At 44.1% G+C, this 26,170-nt stretch overlaps 1 protein-coding gene across 2 annotated transcripts in view; it reads left to right on the top strand.

Moving 5' to 3' along the window:
- ZGRF1 (zinc finger GRF-type containing 1) overlaps positions 1-26,170 on the top strand; it is an 829,426-nt gene that overhangs the window by 686,438 nt on the left and 116,818 nt on the right. For both annotated transcript variants that reach the window (XM_078676730.1, XM_078676729.1), the window contains exon 24: positions 17,637-17,784. In XM_078676730.1, the coding sequence (XP_078532856.1) occupies positions 17,637-17,784 (148 nt within the window). The remainder of the gene's footprint in view (positions 1-17,636; positions 17,785-26,170) is intronic.

Genomic DNA, 26,170 nt, shown 5'->3' with positions numbered 1-26,170 from the left:
TTGGAAGTAACATAGAAAAAGTATTGCCTAAAAGAAAAAGTATTGTTTGGTCGTACAAGCACACACACATGGCCATAGAAGTCCCTGGCACTTAGAGAACTACTTTTTACCGAGTTGTGCAAAAGTGTTTTGTTTTTTTAACGTGTGGGTTGGGGGCAGCAGTAAGGATGGTGCAGGAGGTGGGGGGAGCAACACAAAAGGCTTGGGTGGTGAAGCAACACTGAGGAATCAGGGTAAGTAGGGGGCAGCGGGCGCTCCTTCGCAATAGCCGAGGAGCGTCACCCCACTGCCTGGCGCAGAGCCTGCAAACGAAAAAGATATGTTCTAATATCGTTTTATTTTTTGTTTGCCGGCTTGGAGCCAGCTTGTGTAGGGAGGCGCGGGGCATGGGAGAGGGAAGGGAGAGTGCTTATGCACTCCCTAAGTACGCATATGTGTTTGGCCGGCCATCTCAGGCCGACCAAAACACACATGCACACTTAGGTATCTCCAGCCCGGCTGGAGAAACCCCAGAGACTCCAAGACCTGAGCGGAGCGTATTTCCTGCCCGTTCAGGGCAATCCCCCCGCTGCTCTGCAGCACGGTCACTACATGGGAGTCTGTCCACGGGGCTGCTGCGTCCACGAAGTGGACAGCAGAAGCAATGAGACACAGGAGGAGGCCTGCTTCTTCAGGTACGTTAAAAAAAAATATATTATTAACACGCCCAAACGCGCACCCTCCCCCACCCACCTCCTCGCTGCGCTCCGCCCACCTGACTCACCACCCTTTGTTAGTGGCGGCCACCATTGGTGAGGGGCAGCAAAGGGGGGTCTGGAGCAACAGGCGAGAGAGAATGAGAGTGCATGTTTGGGGGAACCAATACATTGTATGGGGTGAGATTGAGACCGAGAAGCTACAGGTGCGAGAGAAGGAGGATGCAGGTCGGGGAAGCAACATGGAGGGCAATGGTGGGGGAAGAAGCAGTGGATGACAGATCAGTGTGGTGTAGGCAGGGAAGAAGCATATAAGTGAGAAAGCAACTGGAGAGAGAGAACCCAATGGCGAGCACAACATGGAGGGGACAAGGAGAAACACTCAGGTGATAGAGAACAACACAGAGAGGAGGGAGGGAGAAGCACACAAGGAAGAAAGCCGGGCAGCATGTGCACTCTCAGGGAGTGCTTAACCCAAAAGAAAAAAGTAGTGTTTGCAAAGCAAATAGTTGAAGCATTGCAGCCAGTTAATCAAAAGAGACAGTAGAGCGGCTATGCTTCTTTGGAGCACAAACACAAGATTGACAACTTAGGGCACAAAATAGAAGCAGGCAACTGAAAGTGACAGGAATGCCAACCAATGGTAAGCAATGGGTGGGCACCAAGTCCCTGTGAATTCTTGGTTAGCCCACAGTATTTCCCGCAACAGACATTGCATGCACTGTCTTGTAAGCAAGACCTAAAAATGCCACTGCAGGCACCTCTTCGCTCAGTGTTGTAGGAATTATTGCGATATGCACAAGTTGGCTTGTTGGTATGCTCCTTCTCTTTGTACATTAAGCCAAATATTGGGGTGAGCCTGTAGTCATACATTTAAAAATGATGCACAACCAGGCAACTATCCAGATTGCAAAACAAAGGTAAAGACACGTTGACACTGCTGCAAAATGTATTTTCCCTGTCAACTGACTTTCAGAATTCAACACCATGGCATGCTCCCCGATCTCAATTAGCTAGCCGAGGCCTGTATTACCAGACCATCAGGGGTAGGGTGCTGAGATAGAAAAACAGGGTCACCTGTAGCAGGTCTATGACAACGTGCCACCTATTTGTTTACTGGTGGGTGTTACACCTGGCATTTTTAATAGGTTTACCACCAGACATTCTGCTTTTTGGCCTCCTTTTTTACCTATTTATCATTGATTTTAGGACTCTGGGCACTTAACCACTGCTATTCAGTGCTAAGGTGCCTATACTCTCCATGTAAATTGCGTTACTGATTGGTGTATCCATGATTGGCATATTTTATTTACTAGTAAGTCCCTAGTAATGTGCTCAGGGCCTGTAAATCAAATGCTGCCAGTGAGCCTCCAGCACTGGTTGTGCCACCCTACAAGTAGCTCTTCCAATGTGTCTCCGACATGCCTCTGCAGTGTCTGCACGGGCAGTTTTAAACTGCCATGTTTACCTGACAAGTGCACCCAGTTGCCAGGCCTCACCCTTCCCTTTTATTACATATAAGTACCCCTAAAGTAAGCCCAAGGCTGCTCCATCGTCAGAGTGCAATGTATTTAAAAAGTAGGACATTATGTGGTGTGTTTTTACACGTCCTAATAGTGAAATGCTGTCATTTCTTTTTTCACTATTGAAAGTCTTTCTCTTCGATAGGTTGGCATGGGGTCTGCCTTGAAACATCTTTCCAGTGCATATTCCCATTGGAAGATGATAGAAAGTTGGAGGTTGGGATGTCTTAACTCTCAATTTAAAAATACGCCTTTTAGTAAAGATGGTTTTTAAATTGTGTGGTTGAAAATGCCACTTTTAGAAAGTGATTCAGAAAAAGGAGTCCCTTGCTCATTGCACCATCAGGATTCAAGCAAGCCGGGCCGACGACGCCTGAAATGGCAGAAACCGGTCCCCGGAAGCTTGTTTCCTTCCCAGTATAAGAATTGGCTTGGTAGTTTGGTTTGCCCTGTTCCCATCATGCACTGGGACAGGAACAGACTAATTTGCATATAGCCAAGTTCTGAGCTGGGATGGTGCAGTGAGCTAAAAAACGGTGATGGATCAAGCCCTGATCTTTGGACTGGGTAAGAGTGGTCTGCTTAATTCAGGCACTCTGTTCATCACCACCCCCTTTTCTGAATCATTTTGTCCACCATAAGCGTGGAAGGGTATACTCAGATGTGAGTCCCTTGCTCATTGCACCATCAGGATTCAAGCAAGCCGGGCCGACGACGCCTGAAATGGCAGAAACCGGTCCCCGGAAGCTTGTTTCCTTCCCAGTATAAGAATTGGCTTGGTAGTTTGGTTTGCCCTGTTCCCATCATGCACTGGGACAGGAACAGACTAATTTGCATATAGCCAAGTTCTGAGCTGGGATGGTGCAGTGAGCTAAAAAACGGTGATGGATCAAGCCCTGATCTTTGGACTGGGTAAAAGTGGTCTGCTTAATTCAGGCACTCTGTTCATCACCACCCCCTTTTCTGAATCATTTTGTCCACCATAAGCGTGGAAGGGTATACTCAGATGTGAGTCCCTTGCTCATTGCACCATCAGGATTCAAGCAAGCCGGGCCGACGACGCCTGAAATGGCAGAAACCGGTCCCCGGAAGCTTGTTTCCTTCCCAGTATAAGAATTGGCTTGGTAGTTTGGTTTGCCCTGTTCCCATCATGCTCTGGGACAGGAACAGACTAATTTGCATATAGCCAAGTTCTGAGCTGGGATGGTGCAGTGAGCTAAAAAACGGTGATGGATCAAGCCCTGATCTTTGGACTGGGTAAGAGTGGTCTGCTTAATTCAGGCACTCTGTTCATCACCACCCCCTTTTCTGAATCATTTTGTCCACCATAAGCGTGGAAGGGTATACTCAGATGTGAGTCCCTTGCTCATTGCACCATCAGGATTCAAGCAAGCCGGGCCGACGACGCCTGAAATGGCAGAAACCGGTCCCCGGAAGCTTGTTTCCTTCCCAGTATAAGAATTGGCTTGGTAGTTTGGTTTGCCCTGTTCCCATCATGCACTGGGACAGGAACAGACTAATTTGCATATAGCCAAATTCTGTGCTGGGATGGTGCAGTGAGCTAAAAAACGGTGATGGATCAAGCCCTGATCTTTGGACTGGGTAAGAGTGGTCTGCTTAATTCAGGCACTCTGTTCATCACCACCCCCTTTTCTGAATCATTTTGTCCACCATAAGCGTGGAAGGGTATACTCAGATGTGAGTCCCTTGCTCATTGCACCATCAGGATTCAAGCAAGCCGGGCCGACGACGCCTGAAATGGCAGAAACCGGTCCCCGGAAGCTTGTTTCCTTCCCAGTATAAGAATTGGCTTGGTAGTTTGGTTTGCCCTGTTCCCATCATGCACTGGGACAGGAACAGACTAATTTGCATATAGCCAAGTTCTGAGCTGGGATGGTGCAGTGAGCTAAAAAACGGTGATGGATCAAGCCCTGATCTTTGGACTGGGTAAGAGTGGTCTGCCTAATTCAGGCACTCTGTTCATCACCACCCCCTTTTCTGAATCACTTTTAGAAAGTGGGCATTTTCTTGCTTAACCATTCTGTGCCTGCCTGTGGAAATCATGTCTGGTTTTAGACTGACAGGGGCTGTTTGCGCATTCACTCCAGACACTCACACAAAGGAAGCTGAAGTGTGCCCTTCATATCCTGATGGGTCTTCCTGCGCTAGAGTGGTGGGAGGAGTCATCTCTGACACCTGAATAGGGCTGTGTCTTCCTTTCTCAATGCTGTCTCCACTCATTGTAGTGTGACTGGACCAGGGAGGGCAGAACTGGTTCTAGTAAGACAAGAAATACTTTTCTTTGAAGTTTGCCAACTTCAAAGAGTAAAACTGGTATAAGTACTGGGGCGGTCTCCCCACAACTTTAGAACTCTGCTGGACTAAGGAACCTGCCAAGAAGAAGAGCGGAAGAAGCTGTCAGGAGGGACTTCCACTTTGCAGTGTTGGCCTGCTGCTTCTGTCTTGGGGAGTGAAAGGCCTGAACTGAACTTTCTGAAACTTATTTCATGCATTTCTGTTGTCTTTATTTCAAGGTGTATCCAGGTTACTATTGGGTTTGCCCTATTTCTCAATACATTATACTGTCCATCTACAAAGCATTTCTTAAAACATACATATTAATACACAAACACCATCCCATGTAACTTCACTGAAAGATTGCAACCTTTTACCAAAACCATAACAGTTAAATAAAAGTATAGTTGTTTAGGGATGTTGGGGAACCTAGCGTCTGCCTCTATGTGCCTCTTCTTGACTGTGCATGAATCGTCATAGTGTCCTAAGTGGCAATCTGATGTGTACTGTTATGTCTCTGTTGTGCCATGCCATCGGCTTTGTACCATGTGTGAGTTTTGTGTGGTTAAAATAAAAATGTTAAAAAATATGCATATATATTTGTTTAATTCCAGTCATAGTATGAGGTTTTCATAGAGTACATTTCCAAAAAGGCATTTGTAATATAAACAGTTAACTTTATATTACAATTCATAAAGCAATTTACTTTAAATGTGTTTTCTTTCACTGTCTTTCAATACTGTTATATTTTGCCTAAATTTGCAAGCCACCTATTTAGTACACACATAGCATTCCGGTTATGGTGATAGTCAAAACCTACAATCAGGGTTTCAAAATCGAATGAGCTCAATTTGTCTTTCTGATCACTTGCCCTTTTTTAATGTTAATAAAGAATTGACAGTTATTCTGTTGGATAATCTTTCCTCTAAATTTAGTGTATTAAGTTGTTTTGTAGAATATTTACATTTTTTATACAAATAGGACTCAAATGTTGTATGAACCAAATGTGCAGATTTTTTTTATTCACTGTATTTTTGAGACACAATAAGAATTTACTGTTTTTTCTTTTGCTCTTCGTGCTTTTATTTCTAATGTCCCACTCACTCTGAGTCTTATACTTTCAGAAGCTTTATAAGAATGCTTAGGTAGTTCGGTTACAACTGAACAGTTTGTTTTGTTAAAAAAATCTCACCACCTGTAATATTACATTTGGTAGTTCTATTATGGAAGCTTTTCGCATGGAGAGTTGATTTTGTTTTTGATATGGACTTACTTTCTGTATTCTTATGAAGTGATTTTTTTAAGCACAAAAATGTGATTTTAGTTTTCCTAATTACATAAATTATTTTAATTTTTTTTTATATTTGTGCTTAAGATCTCAATATATTTTAAAAACAATTGTTCTGAGGAATCCCAAACTATCAACAAATCACCAATAAACTGTATTCATAAAATGAACAATTTATATCTTGCAATCCTAAATTCCCTGCAGTAGTTTTTGAAGTCCACTTAGTTGCATATTATTCAAAGATCATGAAACCAAGAAATATGTTAATGTGTACAAACCTGCTTAAGATTCAGCACTGGTATACAAACTCGCCATATCCATAGTGACTAGCGATAATCTTCAGCTTGGGTACCTTAAGCAGAATTCTTCACAAGGTGAGTGAATCCTTCACATTTTGAGCTACCCCACTAACATTTGCTGAAAAGAACATAATATGTGAGACAAATGCTCCGTCAAACACTCATTTCCCAGATTAGTCGTTTCCCTAAAGTATTTGTGAACCTTACAATTGCAGTCAAATGCAAAACGGCCATTCCTTGGAAAACTAATTGGAAGTGCAGTTTTCTCCCAGTTTTTAAACATCGTAGATGACAACTCGCTACAATCTGACTAATTAAAAGACTTGTATTCATGGAGAGGTGCTGAATCTTTCCTGATATCTATGTGGATAACTTAATACAATGGTGGATAGAAACAGGCTAGCAGCACTACTGCCTATCGGCTTAACAGCAGCTTTTAACATCATACATCGTGAAACGCATCGCATAGACTTCAGAAATTGGCATCGAAGGAAGCATTGTCCTACAAAAAAAGTTCCTAGTTGTGTTAAGTAGTGTTACAAGCTTTTCTCTGAAGTGATTGCAGTAGGGAGAGAATTTTTACTTTCACTTTGCATAGTTGCGGAAATGCCAAAGTTTACTACTCTGTCGGGTACTACTTTATCTGTTTGATTACATGAGTTTTTCTCCTTTTTTCTCTTTTAAAATAGGGCTATGCTTCTAAAAAAAAAAGGACAAGCCTCACTGAAATTTCCAGGGGGTATACAGTCGAATTCCACTACTATGTCCTGGGCGTCACATCATTGATGGTTTTCTTCTGCTTATGGGCCCTGCCCTTCGTTGATGGATGCTTATGTTTGCTGTATTAATTCAACTCTAGTTTCACTGTGGAAAGGGGGCTGTAGGAAGGTAGGATCCTTCTAGCATGGTTACCCCCCACTTGCTGCCTGATGTCAGTGTGGTTTGGACTAGTCTGACTGGGATCCTGCTAATCATGACTCCAGTCACTGTGCTTCTTCCTTAAATTTCATGTTAAGTGCTTTTAGTACCTCCCCAATTGGCTACTGGTGTTCCCTTGTAAGTCCCTCGTACATGGTACTAAGGTACCCCGGGCATAGGTACACCAGGGGTCTCCCATGGGCTGCAGCATGCATTATGCCACCCATAGGAGGCAACCCAAACTGTGACTGCAGGCCTGCCATTGCTAGCACCACTTACAACAGATCTAAATTTCCATATATCTCAGGCCATTACACTAAAAACCTCTAAGTCACCCCTAAGGCAGGCCTTTCAATCCTAAAGCAAGGGTGCTGGATTATAAGTGTGAGGGTGTCCTGCAGGAGAAGGACACCCCTATAAACCCCGGAGTCGATTCTCCAGGCTTTGTAAATGCGGTCAGTTATTTCGATACATATAGTGGCCAGGCATCATTACACAATGGCTAACTATGTAGTGGATGTGCCGAACCTGGGCATGTTTGGTATCAAACATGTTAGAATCAGGGCCGGGCTGGGAACCACAACCGGCCCTGGCATAGTGCTCAGCCGGCCTCCCCCCTCCCCACTCTGGTTGGTGGAGGTGCCGCCGAGCTCTTTGTCAGGGCCGGTTTTGGGACGATTTTGGTACAGGGCCGATTTAACAAAAACGTCCCCAAGTGGCCTAAAACCAGCCCCACCCATGCGGCGCACCGGGGAATTGCCCGGTGCCTGCTATGGCCAGTCCGGCCCTGGTTAGAATCATACCCCAACCCCGTTACCTGTGTTGGAGGTATGATTCCATGCACTGTGGGCTCCTCTGGAAAGCGTAATATAAACGGGGGGAGTAGGGTCCAAGGGAAATATTTAAAGACCTAAACACAGTTATAGCCCCTTACTAGACACTTCATACAAAAATAATAACTGTGGGTCTCAGGAAACTTAAGGCTCTCTGTTCACAACATGTACCGTCCACTACATGAAACGTTAGGACCCATCACAACGTGGTATGGATACCCATCAGTTACTTTTCTTAGACCGCCCTGTTCATCATTTGGGCCAATCTCACCAAGTGGTACGTCCACAACGTGCCATCAGTGCACACACAAGTAAGTAACTGAAAAGCAGTGCATAAAGAATAATACGTGATAGTGAATAATTAAAAATGGATAGTGAATACAAAAATTACTTTAATCAGACGTATTCCACTTCCAAGATTAAAAAATGTGCAAAATAACAGTAGTTTAAACAAATATCTACTGGATGAATATATAGGTCGACATGTTTCTGCAGTTACTGACACTATTTGTATCACCTGCTTCCTCAGGACCACAATTGTATTTTGCTACTGCTTACAAAACGTGCATGTGTGCATAATAAAAATAATAAGATATCACCTGAAACGGTATTCTCAATGCTTCTGTTTAGTAGAAGCTGCTCAGTTCAGGCAGGAAGAGTCATGTATAGACAACACAAATAAAGAGAACAGAGAACAGGGGAACACATTAGTAGGGTTACCCATCATTAGTTTCAACTATTAGTATATCATTATTTATACATTTTCATGATTTAACACTTTTGGAGCCCAACCTTTCTACATCTGTATATATCTCTCACTCACCTAGAGTATGAGAAACCGGCGCCACACCTCGCCTGGCCACAGCTCAGGAATTAGGGGCACCGCTCTATTCAACAAAATATATATAGAAATAATAAGTAAGTAAACCACAACCGTCAAAACGGGTAAACCTCAAATAGACAGCCAAATCTCAAGCAGTTGACCAGACAGCTTGCATAGAAGGTCAACCAAAAACCTCACATCGCACAGTAATTTATACATAGCGCACAACTAGTGTTATTAATTCATGCAAAAGGACGGTTTGACCAGGAAGATTACCCAATCATCTTCGGAAAGATATGCCCTAATGATATCAGCCCAGGCGTCACAAAACACACAGGCGCCCATGTCCATTTCAGCGCGCTCTGCCTCAATGATGTCAGCCGAAGCAACAGAGGTCACGCAAGTACCCGAATTCAGTTAAGCTTGGTGGCCGCGCTTCGAATGGAAGCGCGCCAACCAAAATACACAGACATACGGCAGTCAGTAATAAATCCTTTCGCCTTCCGTAATGAATACATTACGCATTTTGCATCTAGGTTGTTAGAGGACCTACCTGTCCGTCGAGACCCCAAACAGGCATCTGCGCTGCACGGGAAGGCACCGCAACCTTTCTGTTTACTCTATTTCAAAACGCAGAAGTCACAACCCTCTATTCGTCGTGTCATTGCGCATGCGCCCTCTCGCTATCCCCTCGAACTACAAGGTAGATGGGAAATGTAGTATTGGAGCTCACGAGCATTGAAAGTAAGCTGAGCTCTATTTGGTGTGTACTGAAATTACCTCGGCTATCGTAATTATTTATCCGAGACTAATTTGCATGGACCTGTCTGCATTAAAGGGGTTTTAAGCACAAACGGAGACCTAGCATTACCTGTTATACAATGCATCATCTGTCTAAGATTAAATGAAGGGCAACCCACTTATCCCAGAATGTTGTGTATACAAAAACCATTTCTTTTTTCTTTTCTTACATCCTTTTTATATTTTTTGTATATTCAAGTGTTGCCAATTCTTGTAATAGAGCTCACAATTCGATCAGAAGTGTTCTAGAGTACTAGTGTGGTATAGGCACAGACAAAGATCTTAACCACACACTTATCGAAGTTATCATATGATATCACAGGCGTGTGATCATCTAGAGATGGGGCAATTGTGTAGTATTATTCATCCTGATGCACAGTGTGTGTATGCTCTTTGTTAATACAGTTGATAATCTTTACTGCTCATGCCGTATGTTCAGTAACACAAGGGGGCATAGATAAACCTTAAGACACTATATGGCTAGTGATTGCCGGATAATGGGATGGTATCACAGAAACCCGTATAACTCTATATCAAAGTATGTTGTCTCATTGCTCTCACCAGTCATGTATGTTTTTTTTTAAAAACAATCTAAAACCACACGGATATTCACACACTATATGTTTACATTGGAGATACGATACTGGGGGCCAAACCGCGACCATCCTATAATGTAGTCCAAGGAATTTCCTCGTTGAGACCATTTTTGTCTGTATTCAGACGATACACCCATTTTTGCTCTAGTTTAAAGAGGTGTTTCGCGATATATGTGATATGCGGGGGAATCCAAGGTTTTTCCAACACAGTCCAAGAAAAGTCTGTGGGTGCATGTCCTACCTCCAGAAAATGGTTTGTGAGGCGGGTGGATTGTTTTTTGCACCGAATCGTGCTTTTATGCTCCGATATCCTGACTTTTATTTTTCTAGTTGTCATTCCAACGTATTGTAAGGAACATGGACATCTAATGAGGTAGATGAGATTGGAACTATTGCAATTAGTGAAGTGTTTCTGTTCCCAACGTCTTGAAGTTCCTATATCAATGCGGGTAGAGTGGGTTGTTTGGGTGCAGGCAGCGCAGTTTCCACATGGGTGGTGACCTTCAACTGGCGGCAGATCCCATAAGGTACCTACTTGGTGAATTTTCTTAGGTCCTGGTCTGGTATGTACTAGACGATCTTTCAAACTTGGTCCTCTCTTGTATGCAAACAATGGTCTGGGGAGGTTGTCCGAGCCAGTATTGAGGATTTTCCAGTGCATCTGCACAATTTTCTTGACTGCGTTCGATCGTGTATTGAAGGTGTTTACAAACGCTATCCTCTCATTCTTTGGTTTAGGGCAGGTCACCTCTAGTAGTGATTCGCGATTGTTGTTTGAGGCTCTCTTTTTAGAGTCTCGAATCAGTTTTCGAGGATATTTCTGATCACGGAGACACTGTTCAAGTTCACCTGCATGTTTGCGAAACCCCTCTTTGGTGCTGCAGTTACGTTGAATACGTAAAAATTGACCAAAGGGCAGATTGTCTCGAAGCGCCTTTGGATGACAGCTGTCGTATTGGAGCAGTGAGTTCCGTGGCATCGGTTTCTTATACAGTTCAGACACCAGACCCGTTGGTGTAGCCGTGATGCGAAGATCCAGAAATGCCAAGGTTGATTCTGAAAATACAATGGTAAACCGTAGGAACCTATTCTGATCGTTCAGCCACAGGTGAAAGGTCTCTAATTCACTCTGTGTCCCTCGCCACACTACCAGAATGTCGTCTATGTAGCGTTTCCAAACCCTTATCGATGACAAATAGGGATTGGTAGGTGACAAGACACACTCTTGTTCGAACCTGTGAACATAGAGATTAGCTAGGGACGGGGCAAAAACGCTGCCCATGCTGGTCCCTGAGGTCTGGAGAAACACCGTCTCCTCAAATCGAAAGAAATTTTCTTTCATTGCCATGGTGGCCAGTTCCATCACAAAGGATACAGGAGTAATAGAGTCCCAACTCTGTTCTCGCAGTAATGTCTCAATCACTTCTAGAGTCTCATTTTGTGGTATTGAAGTGTAGAGAGACTCTACATCAAAGGATACCAAGATGTCCAAGTTGGTATCAAACTCAATACTTGGTAAAGTTCTTAGCAAATCCTTCATGTCCTGGATGTAGGTTGGCATCAATTTAACCAAGGGTCGTAGAAAAATATCGACAACGGTCGATAGCGGTTCCAATACTGAACCGATACCGGAAATTATTGGGTGTCCTGGTGGAGGGCGTTGTTGTTTATGAATTTTCGGGAGCACATAAAAATATGGCATCACCGGATTCAAAGTACAGAGGTAGGAGGCCTCATTCGCCGTTATCCATCCTTCTGACAGTGCCTCCTCAGTGAGATGTTTAATATTCAGAGATAGTCTTTTTGTTGGATCTTCTGCCAAAGGGATATACGAATTGGTGTCATTGAGTTGTCTGAGACATTCTGGAAAGCACCAAGTACTCCAGGTAACAATCTTTCAGGGTCTGCTAGCAAGCTAGTGCTGCTGCTGACCACAGTCATGATTCTGCCTTCCTGCCGCTGAGCTGAGCCCAAGCAGGTGAAGGTATAACAATAGGTTTCCTGTCACAGGGAGCTGTGACTCCCTCCTAGACATGACTTGGTTTATTGGGCTGGGGTGGGGGTGCTTTCCAGCACCACCAGATTACTTGGAAGGGCGCGTTTGGTGTCCTCCATCGATTCTTTAGTTAGATCTTCTTCTGGGAGCCCTTGGCTCCCACTCTGGCACGAAACTGGACAAAAGACATGGGAGTATCCTCCCCTCTGTCCAGCCCCTCCTCTGGGAGGGACCCCTGAGCCATCCTAACACCTTTCTGAGGGTATAAAAGGATGTACCTCTGGGTGGGTCCTCAGATTCGTCGTGGTACAAGACTCATGCTTGAAATCACGTCACTCTTTGACTGTTTGGACACTTGGACTTCGCTGGGCTGCGCCTGGAACCGAGACTGCGTCAAGGAAGACTCCTGCTGCTCCTAGACTCGCTATTCTGCAAGTCTTCTTCGTCATCTGTGTCTGTGCTTCATCCAGGATCTTCAACAGACCTGTGGGCATCAAGGACACCCAAAGTAATCTCCCTTGGAGTGAAGGGTTCACTTCCCTGCATCTGCAGGCACGGCAAAGAAGCTGACCAGTCTGCTGCGCCTGACGTTCCATGGACTTTGAACAGGTCAACAACACAGGTTATGGATCTTCAACTCCCTCAAGGCCTGATCTGTCCTCTCTTCAATTTTGAGGCCAGAATCCCTCATCAGAACTCTGGGGCCGAACCCCTGTGCACCACGTCGACTTGCCGTTGCCTAGGCTTGTTGACTCTGCACTCCAGCGATCTTCGGGCTACAAGAAACATCAGCCTCCAGCATCTCTTCCCTCCAAGATCTTCGTCCTCACTGGATACTCTGCACCATGGTCCTTCATCTTTGGTGAGCTGCTCGAGGTCCTCTTGCGACTCCAGTGCCTTTGGCCTGTGTGTCCTCTTGAGGGTCTTCTCTTGCTTCAGTGGGCTCCCCTGCTTGCTCTGGCCTGCTCTGACTCTCCTGCACTTGGTGAGTCCCTTGAACCTTGCTGGTCCCAACGTTGCTCCTTCATCGGTTTCCATGTCTGTTGCTGCTGCCAAGGCTTGTTGGTACTCCCGTTGGACACCGACCCTCTGGTTCTCAACTTCCGATGTGGGACAGCACGTGAATGGCTCCTGGTCTTCCTCAGCGTCGCCTGATCCTCATAGCTGGAGCGTCTAGGTCACTGTCATCTCTCCTGCATCTTCCATCATCGATGGTCATTGATCTTCCATGCCTCCTGGTCACCTCAGAGCGGCATAGTCTCTGTCCCCTTTGCTTGCAGGTTCCTCTCTCCAAGAATCCACCCTTGGATTCCACCGGACTCTTGCCCAGTCTTCACCAGTGGCATCTTTACCGAAGTCCTCCATTGTGGTCTACGGCGGTTTTTGACGTCACTTCGCCCCTATGGACCCTGCTTCCCTGGTGTAGGTATCCTGGTTCCTGGGGTATCCACGGGTGGGGTGACGCTCCAAGCTTCTATCTTTCACTGGTTTTCTTCAGGGTCTTCTGGGAAGGGCCCTCCTACAAAATTGTAACCACGACTTTTACCGTTGACTTCTATTGAGTACACAGCTCTGTTCCCACTCTGCACACAGCCTCCGTGGGGTTCTTGGGTACTTATCTTGGGTGGTCATTTCGGTCCCCTGCTCTTCTGGGTCTCCTGGTCCAAGCCCCAACTTCAGTCGCAGTTCGCATTCCACTTTCTTAGTGTATGGTTTGGTCTCCCCCTGGAGACCACTGTGTATTGTGCTTACTTACCTGTTTACAATTGAAGTATTGTGTGCATTTGTGTTGATATCTCTGGGTAGGAGATATACTTAATGTGTTAGTGAGTATTGTATTATAAATAGACATATTTTTCTAAATAAACTGTGGGGTTCTTTTTCATTTAACCTACACTACATGATTACATCTGGTAAAACAAGCTGCTTAAAAGTCCTTCTGGACTAAGCCTGAAGGCTGCTTTCCACAGCTACCCCTTTGAGAGCTTTCTATTGTTATCTAAGACCACTAAAATCACCATAAGAGTTGTCTGGCTTACTATATGGTGCACACTTTTTTAAGTGTGCACCATATACTAAGCCAGCCTCCTACAATGGCCACCTGAGCGACCCCTCCTGCTGATCCTATGGTTGACGTGAGGAGCTACAGTCAGAGAAATGTGTGTGTTCTCACATAAGTGTAGTACACTTTTGTTAGCCTATTAAAAAAAGTGTCTGTGTTAACCAAAACATGTTTATTAGGGCCGTATGTTAGCATATACTAACGCTAAACGATTGTATTATATGCTTCTGCCTTTCTAAGGACGGTATGTTAGCATATACTAAAGGTAAACAATTGTATTATATGTTTCGGCCTTTCTGATGGCGAGGTTTGAAGGAAACCTCCTCAACTGGATCTATTCTTATCTCATGACTCGATCAAACATGACCTTATGAATAGATCAAGCATCATATCAATATCTCTTTTTACCCCAAAACCACACAGTATAAAGGGTGGAATTCTTCAAGAGTTCATTACCTCACCAGTCTTCTCTAAATTCTATATCAGCGCATAACCTGAACTTATCAAATACTTTCACCTTGCATGCTGTAGTTACATACATGATGCCCAGCTAATCCTTAAATTGGATAAACCTAATGAGCCTAAAGTTTCAAAAAAGGGGATTGCCTCAGACCTGTTGACCAGTTGCTGTTAACTAATTACCTCAACACACGAGTACTGGAAAAACAATAATCCACTAAGAACTTGGCCTGATGAGCTAGGAGCTCCACCAAAGGAAGTAAGAAACCTATGAATTATAATGGACTCTGAGCCATGAAGGTAACACAGTGACAAACTTCATTTCATACCATATGGATACTAAAGCATATCTTCTCACACTTGAAATTCCCACAGAAGATCAAGGCAATTACTTCTGTTGTCATAGCATAAATGCATTATGCCAATGGCATGAATGTGGCATATCAAGGTCAGTTATCACATTGCACTAAAGGCTTCAGAATACAGTGGCAAGGCTATCATACTAACAAAGAAAACTATCAGGGGCATTTCCTTCTCTGTCCAAGCTGCTAAAGTAAGAATTCACTTGCAGCATGAAAATGTAGTATACTTGTATACTTGTAAAGCGCACAGCTGCCCCAGCAACGGGGCGTCCCGGCGCTGTATAACTCTGGGGAACCCGTCCTGGCTTTCCCAGTGGGATGGTCCCTTGCTGGGAGTCCCCAAGGTGGAGCCAGGCATCCCCGGAATTGGTGGGGCCGTTGTGGAGATTAGGCAAGCTAATGCCCAGAGTTGCCGAGTGGAACCCCTGATTAGAGTAAGCACCGAAGCGAGAATTATCAAGTCCGCTGACCAAGGTCCATGACCCTGCCGCGTCGGGAATTGAACCCTGGTCCCGGGCTGACTTCTGCTCTCAGGCCTGCTGCCTCTAACCAGTGAGCCACACTACTCCACAAAACAAGCCATCAATAATTACCTGGAATTCAGGAGAATGGTGAAGACATGGAAATGGATTTTATCAACTGGAGACAACTGACCAGCATCACTCTGCTACCCACGTGTAAGATAGGAACCCTATAATCCTATTTAGTACAAGGAAAATAAGTCTCCCAATTCTACAATTGAGTAATGTCAGTTAGAACCGAAACAATTGGAATACCTCCAATTTTGTTACAATAGCCAATAGTAGATGGCAGGAAAAAACGATATTTCTTCATGAGCCAGTGAAGACTACTAACTAATGCTTAAGATTGCATAAGCCTGGTATGTCATTTGTAAATAAAGGCTTTCTAGAATGTGTATGAACTATAAAATCTTCAGGGATGTATCTTCTGAAATCTCAGTAATTTGCCATTCCAGTCAAAACACAGTTCTGTGCTATATCTTTAAACATTCGCACTGAGTAGAATAAATGTCACTTTATATTGTTCTGCATAACAGAATCTATCCCCATACATAATTAAGTGAAATACAATGCACTTATGGCATTACAAAACTTACTTGTGTTTTTATGCATCAAGATATTACTAATAGTCAAGCACCCTGTTATCTTGAGTACATGAAACATTAACATTACACATGGGATCTTCATAATGTTGCAATAATGGGCATGAGGAGAACATTACAAACTGTGTGGCAACGACTGGAAGGAGAATGACTAACTAACTCCAACCCTTATGTTTGACTAACTCACTAACACTGGGCTCCCATGGAGTAGTGTGCTACCTTCCGAAAAGTGCTTTTCACCAGGGATAGAATTTGTATATAAAACCCCATACTCTACCATATTTATTGGAGAATGAATTAGAAAGGAAACAGCTAAATATTTAAATTCGGCTGCATTCATCAGGGCAGCATTTGTCATCGAACATAGTTTTGACATCAACAGCTGTCATTGGTTTTGAACATGTTAAGTTCCATCTAGAACAGGAACTCTCTAACTGTGTCTGTGTTGTTTATGGTCATGGTTTTGACACTTCCCATCACACACACATTCAAGGACTTCCAGAAGTAATGACCACCTACCTGCACAGTTGCATCTCCTTTCACCAACCACCCAGCACCTCTGCTCTGCAGGACTCCTACTCTCAAACATGTCTTTCATAAACAGAACCAGATCAGGAGGGGTGTTCTCTTACATCGCTCCTAAAGCGTGAAATGGCCTTTGACTCCACATCAGAACCTCCTCCTCTCTTCTTAAACTCCACAAGAAGCTGAACACCTGGCGTTTCAATTAACAAATCTACCATCGGCAAAGCTAAGCACACACACCTGCTCAGTGCCAGGTTACCCTCGAGGGTGACAGTTTGCTTTACAAAGACACCTAACATAACACAGAGTCAATGTTTACCTTTATTTTTTGTCAAATTATGTGACTTCCTAAAAGGCTTAGGAATTTGAAACAATGTCTCAAACATTGTATAATAAGTTCATATAAAACATTACGACATTTAATTTGGTCACCTCACAGTGTACATTTGCATTTTGTATGTAGTCATGTGCCTAATGATGGATGTGTTACAATGCCAAACTTTTCAGATACTCAAAGTTCTCTTATCCGGAATGGTTGCATTGGCGTTAACTGCAAAATCACTCAGCATATTCAAAATTGATACACAAATAATTGTATACGCATGAGGAAAAAATAACATTTCAGTACACCAGCATAAATGTCTCATCAAAGGTGTCTAATCGCATAGGTCTTTAATGTTACTTTGATTGTTCTTTTATTTTTACAGTAGTTCTGGTATTTGTAATTTGGGATTCTTACACCTTAAGCATGTAGTCGGAATGCAGGGGAAATGGTTTTCTACGCTATGGATGACATTTATTATTTGCCTCTAAATACCACTGTAAGAGTTATTACTAGATTGTAAATACAATAAATGCAATATATTCCCGTTAGTATCGCACCCAGACTTTAGTTTGTGTGCCATACATACTCCAGTCGGTTTACAATATACTGCTTTTTTTTTAAAGAGCTACATTATGAGTCAAGGTGTGTGTTATTTGTTATGCATTTCATTAATTAACAAGAGGATTCATTTTAGTATTACCTGTTTCTTTAAGCTTGCATGCTGGGTCAGGAAGTGACAATGAGCAATTGAAGGAACTTCTTAGCCTGATGAAGGAGGATATTACACCAGCTGAAAAGGTGTTTGTTAGGAGAAGTATTGAACAACACAAACTCGGCACAAACAAAAAGCTGCTGGGAAAGGTATGTGTCAAACCAAGAGAAAATAAAATTTTAATTTTTATATTGATTGTTTCTGGTTCTAAGGAATATGAGCTAATATACCATTTTATACAAATGTAATTTGTCTTTGCGTGTGAACGAAGAGAATAGTATATAATACTGGCAGTTGGAAAGTCTTGTTAGCACAAAGTCTTTTCTGCACCAATTGCTTGTCTGTTCGTTTGGCAGTACATTATAAATAGACTGCAAGTTTGGACATCAGAAGCCATCTTGTATCATAAAGCGTAGACCAATATGTCTTCATCCATTTTGCATATCTGTTAACTAGCACATATAAACACAAACACCATTAATCACCTGGTTCTTTTTATAGTGTAGCATTGAAATTTAAAGAGTAGTGGTTACTACTTTAGATCAGTTGTTTATTTTGCATATGAAAACATATTTTTACTATAGATTTTTTACATATTAAATTCCGCATACTATATTCAAAACTAAGCTGCATATGTGGTCATAGCAATAGAGGTGAGATTTCACAACAGCGTTTGGTATTTTATATGGTGTTTCAGGGAAAGCTTGTGTTTCCAAGATCAGATAGTCCTCCCTTGCATCTTTCTACAGGAAGATTTTTCCTCAAAGGCATGCATTTTCTAATATATTTGTGATCACTGCTTATAATTGTCTTCTGTTAACCTAAACATGTTGATCCCTGTCTGAATCAGAATCAGAATCTTAGAAAGAAAGAACTGATCCATCAGAGCTGCTGAATTACCTTGAATAGGTTCCATCCATGGCACTAACATTTTTGTGAAGAGTTTGACACTAGTGTTCTTTAGGACTTAACTTTGGGACACTATAGGGTGCTTTGTCATGGGTCATTCCTGAGTTCTGTGTTGCTAATATGGCCTTTGATATGGATTTAATATTTTTGCCTTTTTCTGCAATGGAGGTCAATAGTTGATCTGAGTCGTCCATGGGATGTGAGTGCACTTAGTATAGAATAGGCCAGTACAGATATCTGACCCAGAAAAATTATTAGATGCAAGACTTTGATTGCCTACTGGCATACGGAGTCCTCTAGTTCTTCTTGCATATCAATTTGGATTCTATGTACTGCTGTCTCACTAATGTATTTATGCTGATATGGGAAATGTTCTGCCCAATCCCAGTAATGATGAGTTTGTTATAAATTCACTTGGCCTTTAAAAAATATGTGTTGCTTTACTGGTACATGAAACTAGAGCCCTTGAATTTATGTTTTGAGCCTTTCAACTCCTTCTCTAGTCATATCGGTTCTATCAATAATTAGGCTTTTCAGTTAGCTGCAGTTGCCATCCTCTTTCCACGATCCATTGCTTTGAGAGCATCCCATACCAAAGAATACAGGACGTTTTCCTTAACCATTCAGTTCTAAGTAATATTTAGTTTGAAGTCTTCACTCACCATAGTTTGAGGTCTTCTTGAGTATGTCACTCGTATTATTTTCCAGGGGAAATTTCAAGCAATGTTGTTGTCAGGGCATGGCTAAAGACAGTAATACTGCCTCTGTCTACTGTGCCTGGAGTGAAAAAAATGAAAAAAAAAAATATGTGTTTATAGATTATCAGACATGGTAGGTGAAGGAAAAATATTTGGAATAAAGGTGAAAAGAACTCAAGGTATCCAGTAAACCAACTTTCCACACCGGATTTGAAGGCACTTAGATGCCACCCATATAATGTTGCTCAATCTATTCAAAGGTTTGTCTAATTCACATGACAATTTCAAATTAAGGTCTCCTTCAGTATTGTGGTCCTTTATCCAAATTGAGCTGGTTCTAATAAACTAGCTCCAAAATTATTTCAGTCCTTGATATGTAGCATGCATTCCCTTTTAGAGCCATCTTCAGGAACGAAAATACCTCATTTATAAGGGTGGCGATCCCCATCACTTTTTCGGAGATATCAGGAAAAGCTGTTGAGTGCCCTTCCTAAAGGCAGCCCTCTGGAGTGGAAAACGGGCCCCATGGACCCCCCAGACATTCTCTTGCAGGCGGTGCAATCACTTGCTGCACCCGCCTGCAAGGAGATCTCTAATCCCTCTTGAAAAGGCAGGCGAGTGCCGCCTGCATTTTGAAACACGGAGCAGTTATGAAGCAGCCGCTCCATGTTTCACTTGAATGTGCTGCTCCCAGGTCACCACGAGTTTGCAGCTACCCTGAGGGCAGCAAATTCCTCATAATAGGGTGCACTTTTAGTGTGTGCACCAGGCGCACCGGTGTAAAGAGGCACTGTGACGCAAACAGGGAAAGTGCGCCCTAATGGTAATACAGACCCTGGTCTGTTTCTTCATTTCTTGACATTGTTCATTTGTTGAGCGTGTTCTTCGAGGACCACAGTCACTGCTAATAGGGGACTGCGCCCCAAATATTGTTTTGGGTAACTCTTGCATTTGTGCCTATCTGATTGCCATTCAATCCAAGGATTGTTTCAGACGGTTGTCATTTCCAACCTCACTGTTCTCAGACTTAATTCAGCTGCATAATGCTCTCGATAAGAGGTAGGATTTTCTGAGGGGGTCTTTGTCTCTCTTCCTCCTTTGCTGCTACAGATGCTGAACCGTTTGAGTTACTGGTGCAGCACCTTAGAAGAAGAAGGCATCGGTATTTACATTTTTCTGTACTGGTACATTTCACCCTCATCTAGAGTGAATATCTAACTAGAGTTCTTCTACTACTTGTATAGTTTCTCCCTGCGTTCTGTGGCCTGGTGTCTGTCTCACTTATTTTTCTTTTCGTGCCAAGTCACACCAGAACTGTGCCTTTCTCATACTTGACTGCGGTCTACACCCGGGCCCAGGACTCTTATGCTCTTCCTGTCCTGCAGCTTTAGCCAGTGCATCCTCATAATTCACAATCCGCTGTGACACAAATATGTACAACTGCTTCATCCACTCGGCCTACCTCAAGCTGGTCCAGCAACACTCGCCAAATCCAGTGTCCGAGTCACTTACAGTGCTTTCCTAACAGCATCCTCTTCTGGGGCCATTGCTTCAATTTATGGGCAGCTTCCTGGATCTGCAGTCACATTGTACTTTCATTTTGATGGCGGAGGGAACACACCATTCATCATTGGTGGCATGGCCCTGATGAAAATCTCAGCCCTTGGGGGGGATCCCTGTGCTAGTCTTTGCTTCTACTGCAAAGCTAAAAGTGTAAAACGTGGGAGTCCACAAGCGGTATGGGTGACATTCGCCTTTTGGCCACTCCATGTAGGTAATTTCTGATTAAAATGAGTTCAGGGTTTGAAGGAAAAAGCATACTGTGTGAGATGTGTGGATTACTTTTGTCATAATGAGGAAAGTTAATCCACCTAAGCTGTTCCATGTCAGATGTCCAGGAGAGAACTGGACTGCGGGGTCTTAATGATAGTCACATAGCCACTGATTTTCATATGTTCGATTTACCATGCAAATGTCTTTGCTTTTCCCATTCATTGAGAGTTTCAGATTATAAAGTTATTAACCATTTTCTAGACTTCAGTGCAGAGAATAAGACAACCACCTTGATGTCTCCTTGCAAGCTGATTTGAACTGCAGCCGAGGGTCTTTGGCTGAGAAACAACGGGTTTATGTTTATCATCATTATGCTCATACATATGTTGAAAAATTATCAGCATCTTCACTGGTTCATGCTGCAAGGTGTGACTCTGAAAATGTCACCAATCAGAATAGACTTAGCGAAATGTAATAAATTGCTACAATTCTAAAGTGCAAAAAAGATTTTGGTGCTGCCCAAAACTCGTATTTATGAAAATATGCCCATACCTAAAGGCTTAGAGCAGTTAATTGAATTTTTGAAGGCACTCCAGAAATAAACCTGTCAATAAGGAGAACCCCTGGTGTTTGTCTTTCTGTGTCAGAAAGAGTAACATCTAGTACACATTAAACCCAGCCAGGAGATCGAGCCCCAGTAACATCTAGTGCACACTAGCACATTGTACGCCGCTAGGAGATCTAGCCAGAGCAACATCTACTGCACATTAAACCCAGCCAGGAGATCGAGCCCAAGTAACATCTAATGCACACTATACACCGCCAAGGGACCATTCCAGAGCAACGTCTAGTGCACATTATACCCCGCCAGGAGTTCAAGCACAAGCAAAATCTTTTGCACATTATTCCCTGCCAGGAGATCTAGCCAAAGCAACATCTAGTGCACATTATACCCCGCCAGGAGATCAAGCCTTGGCAACATCTTGTACACAATGTACCCCACCAGAGGCCGTATTATAGAAGGTGCCCCGGAACACAACAGGTGTTTGCTCCCACTTTGCGCTCCCCACTCCGGGAACTTTGGTATGACAGAAGGGGCTGCAAACACTTGTGCGACCCCTTCTGTAATACCCATAGCACTGGCTCACATAAAGCGCCAGCGCTATCTGCAGGGGGCGTTCCCTCATTTGCATGGGGAGAGTGCCATGCAAATGAGGGGATCCCTTAGCATCTGCTCCCGCGCCTTATTATAGATGCGGGCACAGAGGCAATGAATCCCTCAGGAGGCGCATTGACAGTGTGCCACACTGTCATTGCGCCCCTGATGGCAGCCCTCTGGAGTGGGGAAAGGGGGTCCCTTGGAACCCCTCCCCAGCCCCCGCCTTCAAAAGTGCAGACGGGTTGCCACCTGCACTGTAAAAAGTAAACACAGAGCGGCTGTAAAGCAGCCGCTCCGTTTTTTACTTGAATGCGCTGCCCTGAGGGCAGCGCGAGTTCGCAGCTGCCCTGGTGGGAGCACATTCATTGTAATAGGGTGCACTTTCATTGTTTACGCCGGGTGGACCTTTTTAAAGGTGCACCCGACGTAAACAATCAAAATGTTCATATTGTGTAATGTAGCCCCAGGAGATTAAGCCAGAGTAACATCTAGTGCACAAAATACCCTGCCAGGAGATGAAGCCTAAGTAATACCTAGTGCACATTATACCCCACCTGGAGACCAAGCCCTAGTAACATCTAGTGCACCTTATACCCTGCCAAGAGATGAAGCCGGAGTAACATCTACTGCACATTATACCTCGCCAGGAGATGAAGCCTGAGTAACATCTAGTGCACATTATACCCTGCCAGGAGATGAAGCCTGAGTAACATCTAGTGAAAATTATACCCTGCCAGGAGATGAAGCCTGAGTAACATCTAGTGCACATTATACCCCACCTGGAGACCAAGCCCGAGTAATATCTAGTGCACATTATACCCTGCCAGGAGATGAAGCCTGAGTAATATCTACTGCACATTATACCCCACCTGAAGACCAAGCCCGAGTAACATCTAGTGAAAATTATACCCTGCCAGGAGATGAAGCCCGAGTAACATCTAGTGCACATTATACCCTGCCAGGAGATGAAGCCTAAGTGACATGTAGTGCACATTATACCTTGCCAGGAGATGAAGCCTGAGTAATATCTAGTGCACATTATACCCTGCCAGGAGTTCAAGCCGGAGTAACATCTACTGCACAATATACCCTGCCAGGAGATGAAACCTGAGTAATATCTAGTGCACATTATACCCCGCCTGGAGACCAAGCCCGAGTACGCCGACGACACCCAACTGGTGCTGGCAGTACACAATGATGGACTAGCAGTGGCAGCCAGCTTCCAGGAGGGAATGCTAACCATCAGTTCCTGGATGGCACTCAACTGTCTAAAGTTGAATTCCGATAAAACGGAAGTAATGACTTTCGGCAGTCTATCCCCTAGTTGGTCCCCCACCTGGTGGCCAACCGATTTGCGATCTCCTCCAGTACCTGTCACAAAGGTCAGGAATCTGGGTGTATTGTTTGATGACAAACTTTCGTTCATCCACCATGCGAACGCGGTCGTTTCCTCATCCTTCTACACCCTTAAAATGATAAGGAAACTTCTACCATTCCTCCCCACCAGCGCCGGAAAAACCCTCATGTGCACCCTGATTATGTCGAAAGTTGACTATTGCAACAGACTTCTCCTAAATGCCCAGGAGAAAGTCCTCAACAAAATGCAGCTAGTTCAGAACTCAGCCGCAAAAATTTTGTCCAGCACACCCAAATTCAAAGCAATCTCTCCAGTCAAATGTCAACTTCACTGGTTACCGATTAGAAGTCGTACCAAATTTAAAGCACTTTGCATCGCATACAAAGCGATCAACCACTCTGGACCTGAATTCCTAAAAAAAGTACTCTGCCCCTACACCCCCAACAGACCACTGCGCTCATCCTCAGCCCATCTTCTTACCATTCCCAGCACAAAGAAAACATCATGGGGAGATAGACGATTCACAGTTGCTTCAGCTAGACTATGGAACGCCCTCCTCCTTGTCATCAAAACCAGTACCACCCTCCTGTCCTTTAGGAAGCTAGTAAAAACCTGGCTCTTCAACCAGTAGTCACCCATTTTAACTGCTCTTCTATTCACTCCAGAGCGCCGAGACAGCCCAGGGTATTTGTGCGCTATATAAATTGCATAAATAAATAAATAAATCTAGTGCACATTATACCCTGCCAGGAGATGAAGCCTGAGTAACATCTAGTGCACATTATACCCTGCCAGGAGATGAAGCCTGAGTAATATCTAGTGCACATTATACCCCACCTGGAGACCAAGCCTGAGTAACATCTAGTGCACATTATACCCTGCCAGGAGATGAAGCCTGAGTAACATCTAGTGCACATTATACCCTGCCAGGAGATGAAGCCCGAGTAACAGCTAGTGCACATAATACCCTGCCAGGAGATGAAGCCTGAGTAACATCTAGTGCACATTATACCCTGCCAGGAGATGAAGCCCGAGTAACATCTAGTGCATGTTATACCCTGACAGGAGATGAAGCCCGAGTAACATCTAGTGCGCAATATATAAAGCCAGGAGATGAAGTCTGAGTAACCCTTACTGCTCAATGTACCCTGCCAAGAGATCAACCCTGAGTAACCCCTACTGCTTAATGTACCCCGCCAAGAGATCAACCCTGATTAACACCTACTGCTCAATGTACGCCGCCAAGAGATCAAGCCTGAGTAACGTCTTGTGCACAATTTAACCCAGCAGGAGAGGAAGCCCGAGTATCATCTAGTGTACATTATGCCCGCCAAGAGATCAAGCACGAGTAACATTTAGTCCACAATATACCCCGCCAGGAGATCAAGCTCAAACTCAGTTTTGTAAATCCCATATGTATGTGCCACAACCAATGAACGAGGCAGGTTGCCCTCAATGCTTTGACTTTAAAGTTCTATACAAAATCAGGACCTGGGTTTGCTTCGCTACTAGATCCCATGAAGGAACTCCACAGCAGACTTCTGCCTTTCAGCTGTTTAAGTCATCTCACAAATGCTACATGTCTCGAAATGCCTGTGTGAGTCCTACGAATGCTACATCTATTCTGCTTTGTATACTTCAGGTCCATCTAAGTTTAATTACTCTGTGGGCGGTTCAGATGTTCAGTTAATCATTGTAATCCTGTTTCTGTTTTTGTATTATTTGCATAAACCGTAAAACTATTAATTTATCACCTTACTGGTGGATGAACAAGCAAAGCCATGGTTCACACACCTCCCTAAGCTAGGCAGTTGTGTTAATGTATGCAGCATATTCTCGGAAAATGCAACAACAGGGTAGATTGTTAGCTGGTGGAATTCTGACGGCATGTGTCAAGGGAAAGAAAAGGAGTGTTCGCTTGATGTGGTAGATGCTTCGCCTTGCAGATGTCACGACTCACATGCAAACTCTCACCTGACACCTGTGGCAACTCCTTTATAATTTCTTTCCAAACAATGAGCTGGATCGCTCCATGCCCACTGGTCAGCCGTGCACAGCTCCGTTCTCTTTTTCGCAACGCTACTACGCCTTATTTTTCCACATTGGAACCAGGGAACAAGTCCTAAAAAAGAAGTGGGGGGACGCTGTCACCGGAAGTGACGTCATGACAGGAAGTGACGTCATGAAAGGTGGCTTGCACCATGAGGCCCATTAGATGCAATTGCATCTTAGGAGTCAGCACGTGAGTAGCATGCTGTGAGCTCCGAGCTCCTCGTCCCAGAGAGGCCAAAGAGTGAAGTCCAGCTGTTTGGCAGGGGGGGCGGCTGTCCACCCGGTAAAATAAGTGGGGGGACGCCGTCCACCCGCGTGGTACCCCAACTGGAGCCCTGATTGGAACACTCGCCGTGGCCCTTCTAAGCCTGCCCCAGCCCCAAACACTCACACACACACACAGGTTGCGCGATCCACAGCCCTTCTGACGCTCCCTGTCCTGGGCTCCTAAAGCCTGTGAGGCTGAGGGCCGCGTCCATAAGCTGCTCCAGATCATCTGAAAGAAACAGGTTAGTATTAGATTCCTTACCTTAGAATATCCCCAGGCCTCAGACTGGATCCGGAAATTTTTGCGTAGCAGTACCCTT

This window comes from Lissotriton helveticus, chromosome 2_1 (genome assembly GCF_964261635.1).
Source record: "Lissotriton helveticus chromosome 2_1, aLisHel1.1, whole genome shotgun sequence".
In the NCBI taxonomy this organism is placed as follows: Eukaryota; Metazoa; Chordata; class Amphibia; order Caudata; family Salamandridae; genus Lissotriton; species Lissotriton helveticus.
Note: the sequence above shows the minus strand (reverse complement) of the source record. Positions and strands in the feature narration are given on the sequence as shown.